The sequence below is a fragment of the Mesoplodon densirostris genome, chromosome 6 (assembly GCF_025265405.1).
Source record: "Mesoplodon densirostris isolate mMesDen1 chromosome 6, mMesDen1 primary haplotype, whole genome shotgun sequence".
NCBI classification, from domain to species: domain Eukaryota; kingdom Metazoa; phylum Chordata; class Mammalia; order Artiodactyla; family Ziphiidae; genus Mesoplodon; species Mesoplodon densirostris.
This window is the reverse complement of record NC_082666.1, coordinates 14,312,211-14,324,521: the sequence shown is the minus strand read 5'-3', so window position 1 is coordinate 14,324,521 and position 12,311 is coordinate 14,312,211. Positions and strand designations below refer to the sequence as shown.

Below are 12,311 nucleotides of genomic sequence, written 5' to 3'. Positions count from 1 at the left end.
ACACTCTCAGGCTTCCAACCATTGGCTTCTGCAGCCAAAGAGCCTCAGGATCTGGTTTCCCCTGTCTGTGACCCCCGACCCCACCGTCATTTTGGAACCAGGACGGCCATTTTTCTTTCTTCCCTGCCGTCTGCCGTCACCGGCATCCAGCACCACAAGTGAGCTGGGGCCACACGTTGTTCTGTTTGGAAGAAGAAGATAGCATTAATACAAACAGAGGATCTTTTAAAAGCTGAAAACCTGTAATTATGCTCTCATGTGAATGCCTGTTAAAAACGACGTGATTCCAGCATTTGAGAGAGGAGCGTGTGGGAAGGTGGCCGGTGAAAACACTGTGTGGTTTTATTAACATCGTGGTCCAGTAGGAGAGGGGCTCACCAGGCCCAGTGCTGCCATTTGGGGTCAGGTGGGGGTAACTGCTTCTCCAAGGATGGGGTCAAAATGAATGAGCTGAAAGGGCCCTGGGAAACCTGGACGGAGGCTAGAGGGGTGAGCTAGCTAGAGGCGGCTTCAGCTCCCCGTCTCCTGTTCAGGATGGAGAGGCTGAGGCCAAGCCTGGGACAGGGCGGGCTTTGGAACTGGAGGCAGGAAACTTCTGGACACCTTGCCAGTGAGGATCACACCCCAGCCCACCTGAGCCACCTTGCACGTACCATACTGAACTGTGCTTGCACGCAGCACAGTGGTGGGGACCTGGGCTCTGCAGCCTGCTGGCCTCCATCTGAATCCAGCTTCATGGTCGACTGGCCATGTGATCTTGGGCAGGTCACTCTGTGTCCCAGTCAGTCCTTTATCTGAGAAAAGCAGCATCTCCCCCTTAGGGTTTCACATGATGGCCTGTGATAACGTTACAATGCCTGCCCAGCTCACAGGAGACCCTGAACAAGCCTTCCTTATTGGCCTCATTACTTGTCTGTTCTCCCCATCAATCTGAGTCCTTCCAGAAGGTAGTGGGAGAAGTTTTGGGGATGTCTGGTGAGTGAATATATTTGCTGGCCTGTGGCTGGCACTGGGGCCAGAGTGGTGAGCAAATCACACGGGGTCTGTGCCTTCATGCCCTCCCAGCTAGTGATGGGGGGAGGGGGCATAAGCCCCCCAAAATCACACTCACACAATCCAAAGCCACATCTGTGGCCATGTGCCAGTGAGGGGGAATCATCATATGTGAGAGTGAGTGATTGGGGCTCCTGATCGTAAAGAATCCTCTGACTAGGCTCTGAGGCAACTAGCAAGAGAAACAAGGGAAGCCAGGGAAGTGGACGGGAGCGTGCTAGGCAGGGGGCAGCATGTGCAAAGGCCCTGTGGCTGGAGAGAGGAACGCCCTATGAAACTGGAGCATGGAGAGCTGAGAGGGCAGGCGGCTGGTGGGGAAGGAGGAATAGGCAGGGCTCAGCACACCCAGGGCCTGCTGGCGATGCGATGCTAAGTGCAATGGGAAGCATTCAACATTTTAAACCAAGATAATAGGATCAGCTTTACATTTTGAGCTCTAGCTATGGGTGGGGACATTTGCAGAGGGTAGGGGTGGATGTGGGGAGGCCAGCTGGGAAGCCATTGCAGCAAGTGGTCTAGGTGAGAGACGACGGTCCAAGGTGGACCATCTGGAGATGAGTGAGGAATGGCCTTGAGAGGTAGAGTGGATAGTGAGGCCATGGTCGTGGACAAGATACAGCGGGTGAGGGAGAAGGAGGCGTCGAGGACGCCTCCAGCACATGCTGATGGCCAGAGGCAGGACCTTCACGGAGATGATCGAACAAGCAAACCCCAGTGATTTGGCCAATGTCCAGGCCTCCCAGCCGTTATAAATCTTTATCCTTCCCCATCATCATCTTGCAGATGAGGGAATGGAAGCAGGTTCTATTAGGAGGCCCAAGGGCCACAGCAAGACCCTGGGTCTCTGGACCCGCCCACGCCCACCCCACCTGGCACCCAGCAGAGTGAGCTGGGAAGGCCCCATCTGCGGCAAGAGGTAAACACAACTGGCCCCGAAGGCAGCGTCCTGGGCTCCTCTGGAGACGGGATGAGTAATTTCGATAATTGAATTTTTGAGTTAGACTTAAAATATGGCCAAGAGTGAAGAGGCAATTTGGCAGGGTCGGGAGCCCCCAGGCAGGTTTCTCTGCTTCACACCGCGGAGAACTTATTAACAAGATCACTCTTCCTCCCATCCACAGCCCCATTTACAAGCAGTTCTCAGGGATGCTGTGGCGAAGAATTCAATTGTGTGTCTCTGGGCTCCAGCTCTGGTCACCCGAAGACGTCTTGGTGGAAAGGGTAGAGAGAGAATACTTGGGTTGAAACACAGGGAAGGGCTGCAGGTTTTGGAAGACACAGCGTTTCAGGGAGACCCTGTATAATTCAGAGGACAGGATCATTTCGAGAACAGGTTTCAACAGACTTGGGTTCAAATTCTGGCTCCAGCACGTGCTCAGGTGACGCTCCACCCCTCAGTTTTCTCACTTGTAAAATGGGCAGGTGATACAGATAAACGAGACAATGCCCAGTGTGGCTACTGCTAATCAGGTGGGCGCCAGCCTGTGGGGGGCAAGCGGGCTCACGGACAGAGGGCTGGTGCCTCTCTCCCCCTCCTTCTCGCTGGGTATTTAGCCCCTGCAGCTGCTTCTTTCAGGTGGCTCCTCAGACACACGTGGTGGTTAATTTCACCAAGGGGGAATCTGACACTGGTTCTGATTAGGGCTTCAGAGCCTCCAGAATTCAGCTGCTGGTAAAATTAACTCACCAGGGACAATGGAACTTTCCCGGAGGGTCCAAATTGTCTTTATTTGTGGAGTTTGTTCCTGGCCCTAATCCAGCCCAGACACGTCGGGCTGCTCGCTCCTCCACCTCCCAGAGGAGGGCAGGCCTTCACTAGCCCAAGGCTGGGAATATTTTACACGATTCCAAACTGGGCGATAAAAATACACTTTGCTTTAGATTACTGTGTTCCTGAAAAGCTGTGGGTGACTAAAGCAAATGGCCAGCTGGATTCCCAGAAGCCCCTGCTCTCAGACATCCTGGGTTTACCACCCAATGGGCCGGGATGAACCACGGTCCCCCCTCACAGCCTTTCCAGCTCCCACAGGCCAACCACATGCCAGGCAATATACTCAGAACTAGCAATGAAACAGGCACGAACTGTGGGTGCATCTGAATCGGGGTCTGGCTTCCAAGGCTAGCCTGAGCTCTAACCACTGCACTACACCACCTAACCCCCAACTCCACCCCTACCCCCCACTTACACTCCTGCGTTTGTGCACATCAACCATGGGAATTTAAAACAGTGCTTCCAAAACTCGCTTGAGACTAGCCACTGAAGAAGAGTCACTGATTTTTGGAAAGGCTCTTATTGTTCAGCTATTTCCAAATTACACAGGGTCACCCCGTGTGAGCAGGGCTGGGCTGAAAGGTAATCCCCATTTCACGGGTCTAGAGACCTGTAACAGAAGCGTCTAGACCCACTCGGGTCTAGATCCCGGCCTCCCGCTCCCTCCGCAGCGCCATGACAGGAACCCAAGCGGAGAAGGTCCTTACTGACCACGTACCCGCCCACCACTTGATGGGTAAGAGAAGAGGTGCGGCCCTGGGATGAGAGGCCCAGGCCGACTCCCAGCCCGGCCTCTGCTCCCCTACGCCCCCTGCCTCCAGCTGATGCAATCACATCACCTCAGGTCACCGTCGTGTCTCGGGAGCTGCAGGAGCAGCAGCGCAGAGCGGGTCGGGGTTTGGAAGGACAGGAGGGGTCAAGGCCCGGCCCTACCAACCACTCATAAGCTAAGGACCTTGGACAGATCACTCGGCTGTCCTGTGACCACAGGAGTGGTCCTGACCTCCCCAGAGTCCCCACCTCCAAGGAGGTCACGGCGGGGCGGGGGGGGGGCAGTGGGGAGCCCACAGACCGTGACGGACTGAGCAATGGAACCACATCACTCCGCAACCCCACAGCGGGGGGCGGATTCCTGAAGGACCACTCGAAGCTGCGTCGGCAAGCAAGTGGTGGGAGAGCGTTCCAGAGAGGGAGCATCCCGGGCCGAGGCTGGGAAGCTCCCCGGAGCTGGAGTCAGCGCAGTCTGCCTGGAGCGTGGAGGCAAGGGGGCGAGGTGAGGTGCAGACCACGGCCCCGGGGACTTGTTAGGGGTGAGGGAGGGGCGGCATGGTGGTCAGACCCGCTTTCTCTCTACACCTGGTCTGCTGCAGGGCCAAGGAGGGACCAGCTGGGAAAGGAAAAGGAACCACAGAAAGGAGCCTGTGGACAGGGACAGAGGTAAAGGGAGCAGAGATGAGGATCTCCAAGCGGTCCAAGCAGAGGGCGGGGACAAGGGAGTGAGCAGGCTGACGGGCAGGAGGCGGCGGACAGAGGGCAGAATGTCAGCACGAGGGGTGCACAGGGAGAGCAAACCAGGGCGGATGCAGAAAGGCCCAGGACGAGGGCCGGAAGAGGGACAGGGAGGAGACCCAGTCGGGATTGAAGACGCTCCCAGCTGCGGGCTGACAAACGAGGCCCAGCTGCCCGGCTGCTCAGTGGCTCCGAGGTGGTGGGCACGGGGCCGGGAGGCAGAGAGAGCAGAGCTGGGCGTGCAGCGTCGCGTCAGGGCATGGCCGGGGAGCCCCCCTCGGTCAGTGCCTCTTGGGGTGCCCTGGGCCAGTCTGCAGGCTCATCTGAACCCGGGGCCAAGCCCTACCCTGTTTACTTCTCGGGGACACTGTGAAGCTCAGGCAGGACAAATACAGCTCAGGTGTGGCAAATGCACCAGGCAGGACAGTGGGGAGGAAAGACCACCACCATCGTCAGGACACTGCAATGCCAAGCCCCCACCCCAGGTCTCGCTGGGCCTTTCCCATGCTGGGCATGGCACCCCCGCAGGGCGCTGCTCCGGACGTCACCGTGCCATCACTATGCAGTGCCGACGGCGCACCAGGCACCCTGGCCGCACCACGTGGCATCGTTCCTCTCTGGACACTGGGTGGCTCAGCACAAAGCTCAGGCGACCTCTGAGGGCCACGCCAGTCCCAAGACCCCCAGGCTGTCCTGGGCTTTAGGCTCTGCACAAAATAACTGCATCACCAGGTTGAAATGAGTCGTTTAGTGAGCATATTCCAACTGCGGGGCTGGCTGAGCACCAAGCAAATCCGGGGTTGGGGGGAGCGGGGGGGAACGCGAGCCCACCCCCATGCCTGAGAGTAATGCCTCAGCTCTGCGCCGGCCCCGGAGGTGAGAGGCCTGGCGCCTGGAAGCTCCCACCCTATCTGACAATAACTCCACGCCAATCTTAAGGTGAAAGATAGGCCTCCTTTGGCCAGACAGCCCTCCTCCCCTCAATAGGCAGGAACCACGCTTGTAACAAAGAGACAGGACGAGCTAAGTGGGGAACCACAAGCTTTATTGGCTGAAAGTTCTCCTCAGGAGCCTGGCCTGCTGGGACTGGACGTTCCAGGATGGGCACTCCCGGGCCTAAGCTAGGAGAAGGGAGGGGAAAAAATGAGAATTTTAGGTCCCACGGAGGGTTGTTTCTGGAGTAAGATTACTGACAGAATTAATGGTGAGAATGCTATTCTGAAACTACTTTCAAAGACATACTGTTTGATCAGTAAATATTTATAGAACCAGATGATAATGAAATATTTATCAAACGCCTACTATGTGCCAGGCATCATTTGCTGTATTTCTCACTGGTAAAAAAAACAGCATACCAATAATTAGAACAACCATCAAAAACACGGCATGATGAAATGAAGCTTTTCATGCGCTGCTGGCAGAAAAATACAACTGACAGAGAACACGTGACCAGGTTTCACCTTCAACTTCGTTTTTCAAAAGAAGTCATTGCCAGCCCCACACCCACTCCCATCCCCCAAATGGCTTTCTCAAGGGGCATCACCTCCAGGTTTCCTCTGGCCTTCCGAAGGATTTTGTGCGTAACAACCACTAAGGAAAGAGCAAAGAACGGGATGATTAGACACAGATGCCCAGGAAGACAGTGTAAAAGCCAAACGCAGGGAGGAGCCCCCCAGCCCCACATGGTTCAGGCATGTGGTCAGCCCTGTAGCATCCAGACCCAGACGTGTAAGGCCCTACCTGCCCCATCACACATCCCAGCATCAAATAACCCAACAGAGAGGGTGGACCAGAGACCCCTCCTCAAGTCCAGGCTAAGCCACAACCTCAGCGATACTCGAAGGCAGAGCGAGCGACACCACGTTATAGACGGAAACTGAGGCTCTGCAGGGCCAGCGGGACCCCCAGGGCCTGCCTCTGCGGGCTGGGCTCGTGGTGCTGGGCAGGGGAGAGGCCTGCACCTGACTAGGGCCCCTCAGCCCCCCGGAGAAGCAGCGCCGGGAAGGGTGTGTGCCCGTTCCAAGCAAACCCACAAGTGAAGGCCAAGTCAAGGGTCGAGGGCACAGCAGTCCTTGGAGTGGGGGCCTGATGACGGGGAGGAGGACCGGACCGTGGGCATCTCTCTCCTGAGCTGCCCTCCAGTGGCCCCCTGGGCCAGGCACACTCTACCTGGACAACAACGGGCGGGGTGGGATGATCTCACAGGCCCCTGTGATCTGACTTCTGCCCTCTGAGCTGCGTGAGGCAGATCCCCAGCGCATCAGAACCCACAGCGGGCGGTGGGGGGGGTGGGGGGGAGTGCCCGCTCTCAGGGCAGCAACTGTAAAGTAAGGTGGCTTCTGCCCTCAGTCCTTGTCTTGTCCGACAAACGCCAGCAGCAGCAGGAATGCCGCCACTGAGGGGAGATCGGCCCGATAAGGGATCCGCCTTCAACAGGCTTTGGTGATGGCCAGGGACTCCGGCTACCCCCAGGGAGGACACACAGGCTTCTGGAACTGGGCCTTTGGCCAGTGGGGCCCAAGGCTGAGACAGTCTCTCTGTCGGTACACACGGCCCAGCTGCCCAATGGCTTATTCGGGATAGGTGCCATGTGGTGGCCTTGAGAAAACGTTTCTTGGCTCACGAAAATTTCCGTCTGGAGGTAACGAAGTCTGTTTGCAATCTGTGACACCGCGGGAGGGGACGGATGGTGTGGGCTTTGTTTTTAACTGGGCAAAGTGAATTTCAGAGGTGCCCACTGCCTCTCTGTGCCCCGCCCCGGCCCCACGCCGCAGGGCAGACATTCTTAAGCTGGGCCCAAGGCTATGTGTTGCAGCGTCCTAAATCCTCAGAAACCATGTGCACATCTCTGTGTGTACAAGGATGCGTGCATCCTTCTGGGGAGAGAGATCCCCTCTCCTGAGGTTCGCCAAGGAGCCTGTGACCCAGAAAAGATTCGGTACCATGGCTGTGGAGGTTAAAAATAATGTTAAAACAGTACTAAAAGTACGGAACGAGCTAAGTCTCACCTGGCGCAAGTGTGAAAGAGCCCCACGTCTGAGCAGCACTGCCCACGTTCAGAGCAAGAAACTCCCACTGAGATGAGAAGCCCAAGGGACAGAGCGGGGAAGAGCCTGTCCCAAATCCAGGCTGGCCCCAGGCAGAGGCGTGACTAGAACCCAGGCCTGTCTGACTCAGCACCTGCCCTTTCCACCTCAGCAGGGCACTGGCAAAGAAGACACCAGCCTCAGCGGCGTCCAGCGGTGACAGTGGTTTGCCAGCTGTGACCTCAGGGCACACCCCCCCGGGATTCCTGTCTACAGGCGGGAAGTGAAGTGGGCGGTTCCAGGTCACGTGGGGAGGGTCTCACGGTCACCCTTTCCCTCCTCTCCCTGCACACTCTGGGAGGAGCTGGAGTGTTCGCCTTGGCCCAGGCAGGGAGCAGCCCCAGGCCCTTTGCTCTTCCTCGTCACCAGGCGGGGAAGGGAGAGGAGGGGACACTACCCCAACTTCCACTCAGTCTCTTAGAGCCAGAGCAGATCCTGGGAGGCTGGAGGGGTTTGGGGTCTTTGGGGCAAGTCACAGGCCCGGCTCAGTCACCAGCTGTGCAAGCTTGGGCAAGCCCTCCCCTCAGCCCACACCGACTCTGTGCCGGGCCTCGGAGGGAGATGCGGAGCGGGGGCACCGTCTTGAGCACGGGAGACGCTACGACACGTTTGAGGTCTTTCTGACTATTAAGGGTTTGCCACCACCTGCATGCACAGTATTCAGTCTGACCTCATGGAATAAAGGAGTCAGAGAACTATCACTTACTGAGCACCCCTTCTGTCCCAGGAAGAGTACCAGAAAGCTGAGGTATCGCTACCATCCCTCTTTTACAGAGGAGAAAACAGGGGAGCTTTTTTATAAAGCTGTGATGAGAAATCCAGGCCCATCCGGCCAGTCCGAGTCCTCTTGAATTACCGTCTCCGGTGAGAGATAAGGAATCTAAAGCTCAGAGAGTTCAAATCATTTATCCCAGGTCACGCAGGAGAGCGGAGGTCTGAGCCACGCTCACTGACAATGGCAGGCTCAGCGACCCGGGCCTCAGGGCTGGGTTCTGTCCTCTGGACCCGCCGTGGTAACTCACCCATCTGAACCTACTTCCGAAATACGCTCACCTGCAAATGGGGGTAACTCCATGTTCCCTGTGACTGTCTGGGACAACGGCTACAGGGCAACGCCAACGCCGAGAGCGCCAGTGTTCCCTGGACCTGGGGGCTGTACAAAAGCACGTTTCCCACCTCCTCAAAAGCTGCTCCAGGGGCCTGACCCACCTGGCCCACAGCTACCTCAGGCACGGCCTCGATGGCTCTCGCCCCACCCCGCCACCTCCAGCGCTCGTCTTCTCTGCCAGTGACTTGAACCCCCAGGCGGGAACCCCACAGGCACCCACCGGTCTGCCAGGGCCGCCTCCTCACCACCTTTCAGTCCCTCCCCGTCTCCCAGCCCCTCTGTGCTCAGCCAAAGGGACCTAACACACGACGGACACCGTGAGCCCCGCGGCTCCTTCTCGGGTCTGGTCCACCAAGGCCCCTCGTGACTCAGGGATGTTGAGGGGCTGGCCACCCAAGGCCTGGTGGGGCCTGTGCTGCTAGGAGGCTCCGCCGCGCGCACGAGGGCATGGGTGCCGGGGGCTGAAAGCGGGCAGGTGGTTTGCGCCCCTGAAGCCCCCGGGCCAGGGCTGGGGCCACCTTACAAGCGTTACTGGATGTCTCCGGCCTTGCGTTTCCGTGTCTGTCTAGGAGTGTCTTTCTCAAATCGGTGCCCTCCTCTGGATCCCACTGCCCGGCCGTAGGCCCTCCTCACCTGCCTGGACCGGCCACCAGCAAGCCCTTCTCGACGTAGATGGACAGCCCGCTTGGAGGGGCAGCCCCCGCGGCTGCCACCCGAGGCCTCTCACGCGGCGGCCCCGGTCCCACAGGCCCCTCCCACCTCCACCTGCCACGGGCAGCGCCAGCTCCAGCAACGTGAGCTGCTGTCGGCTTTCCTCACAGGCAGTCTCCCTCCTTGTCCCTCTGCCCTTGCCCACACTGTCCCCTGTCCACCTGACCAACACTGACTCCTCCTTGAAGACTCAGGTCAGGTGTCTCTTCGTCCAAGAAGGCACCTCCCAGGACAGAGTGACCCCCTCCCCATCCCACCTCAGTGCTCCCTGAGCCCCTACACATGTTCCCATCACTGCACGCCACACACCTGTCTCCCCAGGGAGGGGACAGTCCCTGGCACCGAGCGGCCCCTCTACAGAGGTCTGTTAAGTGAATTCATCTGTCTGGGTGCATCAGGATGGGTGAAGTATGAAAGGAAACCCATAAACAGGAGGTGTGAGGACAACCCAGGGCTGGGTTTTTAGTCCTCAGAGGCAGGCAGTGGTCAGACGCGGTGGCCACTGCCCAACTACTCACACTGATCAAAGATGACTTTCTCCTGGTTCTTGCTCAGCTGCAACAGCTTCATGGTGTTTTGCAACTTCTTTTCTTGTTCAAAGAATTTTTTGTGTAGTCTGCTGATCTCTGCCTTCAACTCTCCAGTCTAAAGAGAAAGGGAATTAGAAGAATGAACAAAGAATATAAACGTCAGATCATACAGAAAGAATTACAAAACCACATAAAAAGTGCCCAACCTTACAAACAAAGGTATGTGAATAAGAACTAGAAGCCTAGTTTTCTAGGCTTGTTCTGCTGGTCAGATGGTGGTGAGGGTGTGGGCAAAGCCCTCTCACGACTGCTGGTGGAGCTGTGAACTGGCACAGCCCAGGTGGAACCACGCCCGGCGAGATGCAGCAGAATGTAAAATGTGCTCAACCCTCTGACCCAGCAATTCTACACTTGGGCATCTACCCCAAGGAATGGTAACGCAGGCACGAGAAGATGCCTGCGCTCCAGGATGTTCACCTCAGCACTGCTCACAGCAGGACAAAAAAAACCCCTGATTTGTTTCAATGGGGATTTAGATAACTCAACTACGGTACTTATGTACTATGGAATGATTTTGCAGCTATTAAAAATGATGTTGTAGAACTTCATTTATTGACATTGAAAGATGATCATAATTAGTGACAATAGTGCCCAGAACAGTTATTGTGCACCACACACACCTGTTCCGTAAAATTGAACACATATATTTCTATCCATAGGTGTGTATATCAAGATGTCTAAACTATTTGATGAGAGAGACATCACGAAATGTTTATAGTGTTTTATTTCTGAGAGATGGGATCTGGAGTAATCATTTTCTTAATTTATCAGCATTGAGGGTTTTTTTCCCAAAAACTATAATGCTGGTATTTTTTTAATGCTTAAATCTTTTTTTTTAAAATCGGAGTATAATTGTTTTATGATGTTGTATTAGTGTCTGCTGTACAATGGAGTGAATCAGCTGTATGTATACCTATATCCCCTCCCTCGTGGGCCTCCCTCCCTCCCACCCACCTATGTCATCACAGAGCACTGAGCTCAGCTTCTTGTGCTTTACAGCAGGGTTTCCACTAGCTATCTACTTTACACAAGGAGAATATAAAGGTATTATTAGGGGAGTATGATCTATTAGGAGAACCTGCTTTGATTTTCCAGAGGTGAGGAGAGTGGATGGGTGGCAAAACCAGAGTCCCCAGACCCCTGAAGTGAAAATGTGAACACCATCGTGGCTGTCTTAACCAATCTCCACTGAACTAGTTCACGGGGTTAAGGACACTCCCTTCCTCATAAAATACCTGGACTGTAAGATACCCCGGGCACAGGCCACCCTGTGCTACACTGAAATACCTCTGCCCCAAGAGGGGAGATGTTGGGCTGTCAGCTTACGAAGAGCCACTTTAGTTTGTCCCCAAACTTGTTTATGGCTGTTGTAATCAGTTATATGATTTAATTATTAAGTAAACCTATGAAATATGTGTATGAAAAGAGAGAACCGGTTGAATGAAAACTAACATATGTTTCAGGAAAAACTTGATAAAGACGAGCCACTAAAAAAACCACATTTCTGGCAAATTAGGTGTGGGTGAATAAAAGATGTAGGAGGAACAGTCTAGAAGGATTCTATATTCAAATTGCTTTGCAAGGGCCTAAGTTTTTTCTTCATCTTAAAGAAATGGAAATTGGAAGTGACAGACATACATTATGGATATAGTTTATGAAAGAAAGAAGATGTGGAACTTCAATCAGCAGACCCATATTCAAAGAAAAGGCACTGGCCCTATATCAAAAGAGTGGCAAATGAATGTACATTTAACTGTTTTAAGTTAAACTGAAATGTTTAAGGTACGTATCATTTTTTGATTCCCTACTTTAACCTACTTTTAAGATTAACCAATTGTGTCGGCTACAAGGACTTCAACTGTGCTTCCAAAACAGATCCTAATTTAAACATAAGGTTTTCTTTGATTCTTCCTCAAGCTGGGAGCCCAGAGATTTGTGTCCTGGTGGTGGCTTTGTAGGCCACACATTCTGGGACAAAGTCACTCTACATTCAGAGCCTTAGGTCCACATCTGTAAAACAGGGATGATGCCTGACCCTCTCATCACACTGCAGTACAGTGAGACTCAGATGAGAGGATGCCTGAAGACAGGGAGAATGATTATCGCTCACCTCGCCTGGCCAACCTCTATTGCTCTTTCTAAAGTCAGCTCAGGCATGACCCCCTCCAGGTCTCCTTCAGACTCTTCTCTACCAGGAGTCTAGGTTGGTTACTGCTCCTTTGGGCACCCATCTTGCCCAGTGCTTCCTCTAACATTGCCCATTTCATGGTGGATTGTAACTGGTCATTTACTTGTTTGCCTCCCCTCCTAGACTACAAGCTCCTGAGGGCAGAACTCAATTCTTCCCTCTGACCCCCAGTGTCTGCCATGGAGTAGGTGCTGTGAGACCATCTGTCAAGTGGTGGGTTCACCTGTGCTCTCAAAACACCCCTGAACGCCCTGAATTCTATCCGGCACTGCGGACGAGGAATTTTAATTATTTA

At 54.7% G+C, this 12,311-nt stretch overlaps 1 protein-coding gene across 4 annotated transcripts in view; it reads right to left on the bottom strand.

Annotated features, from left to right (window-relative positions):
- Positions 1 to 5,363: 5,363 nt before the first annotated feature.
- Positions 5,364 to 12,311, bottom strand: part of CDK5RAP2 (CDK5 regulatory subunit associated protein 2) — a 185,412-nt gene continuing 178,464 nt past the window's right edge. For 2 of the 4 annotated variants that reach the window (XM_060100621.1, XM_060100623.1), the window contains 3 exons: positions 9,757 to 9,883; positions 5,877 to 5,923; positions 5,364 to 5,449 (listed from right to left, as the gene is read on the bottom strand). In XM_060100621.1, coding sequence (XP_059956604.1) covers positions 5,378 to 5,449; positions 5,877 to 5,923; positions 9,757 to 9,883 — 246 coding nt within the window. In that variant the 3' untranslated portion in view covers positions 5,364 to 5,377. Of the gene's footprint in view, positions 5,455 to 5,876; positions 5,924 to 9,756; positions 9,884 to 12,311 lie in introns of all 4 variants that reach the window. The other 2 variants (XM_060100622.1, XM_060100624.1) reach the window with 1 other exon arrangement.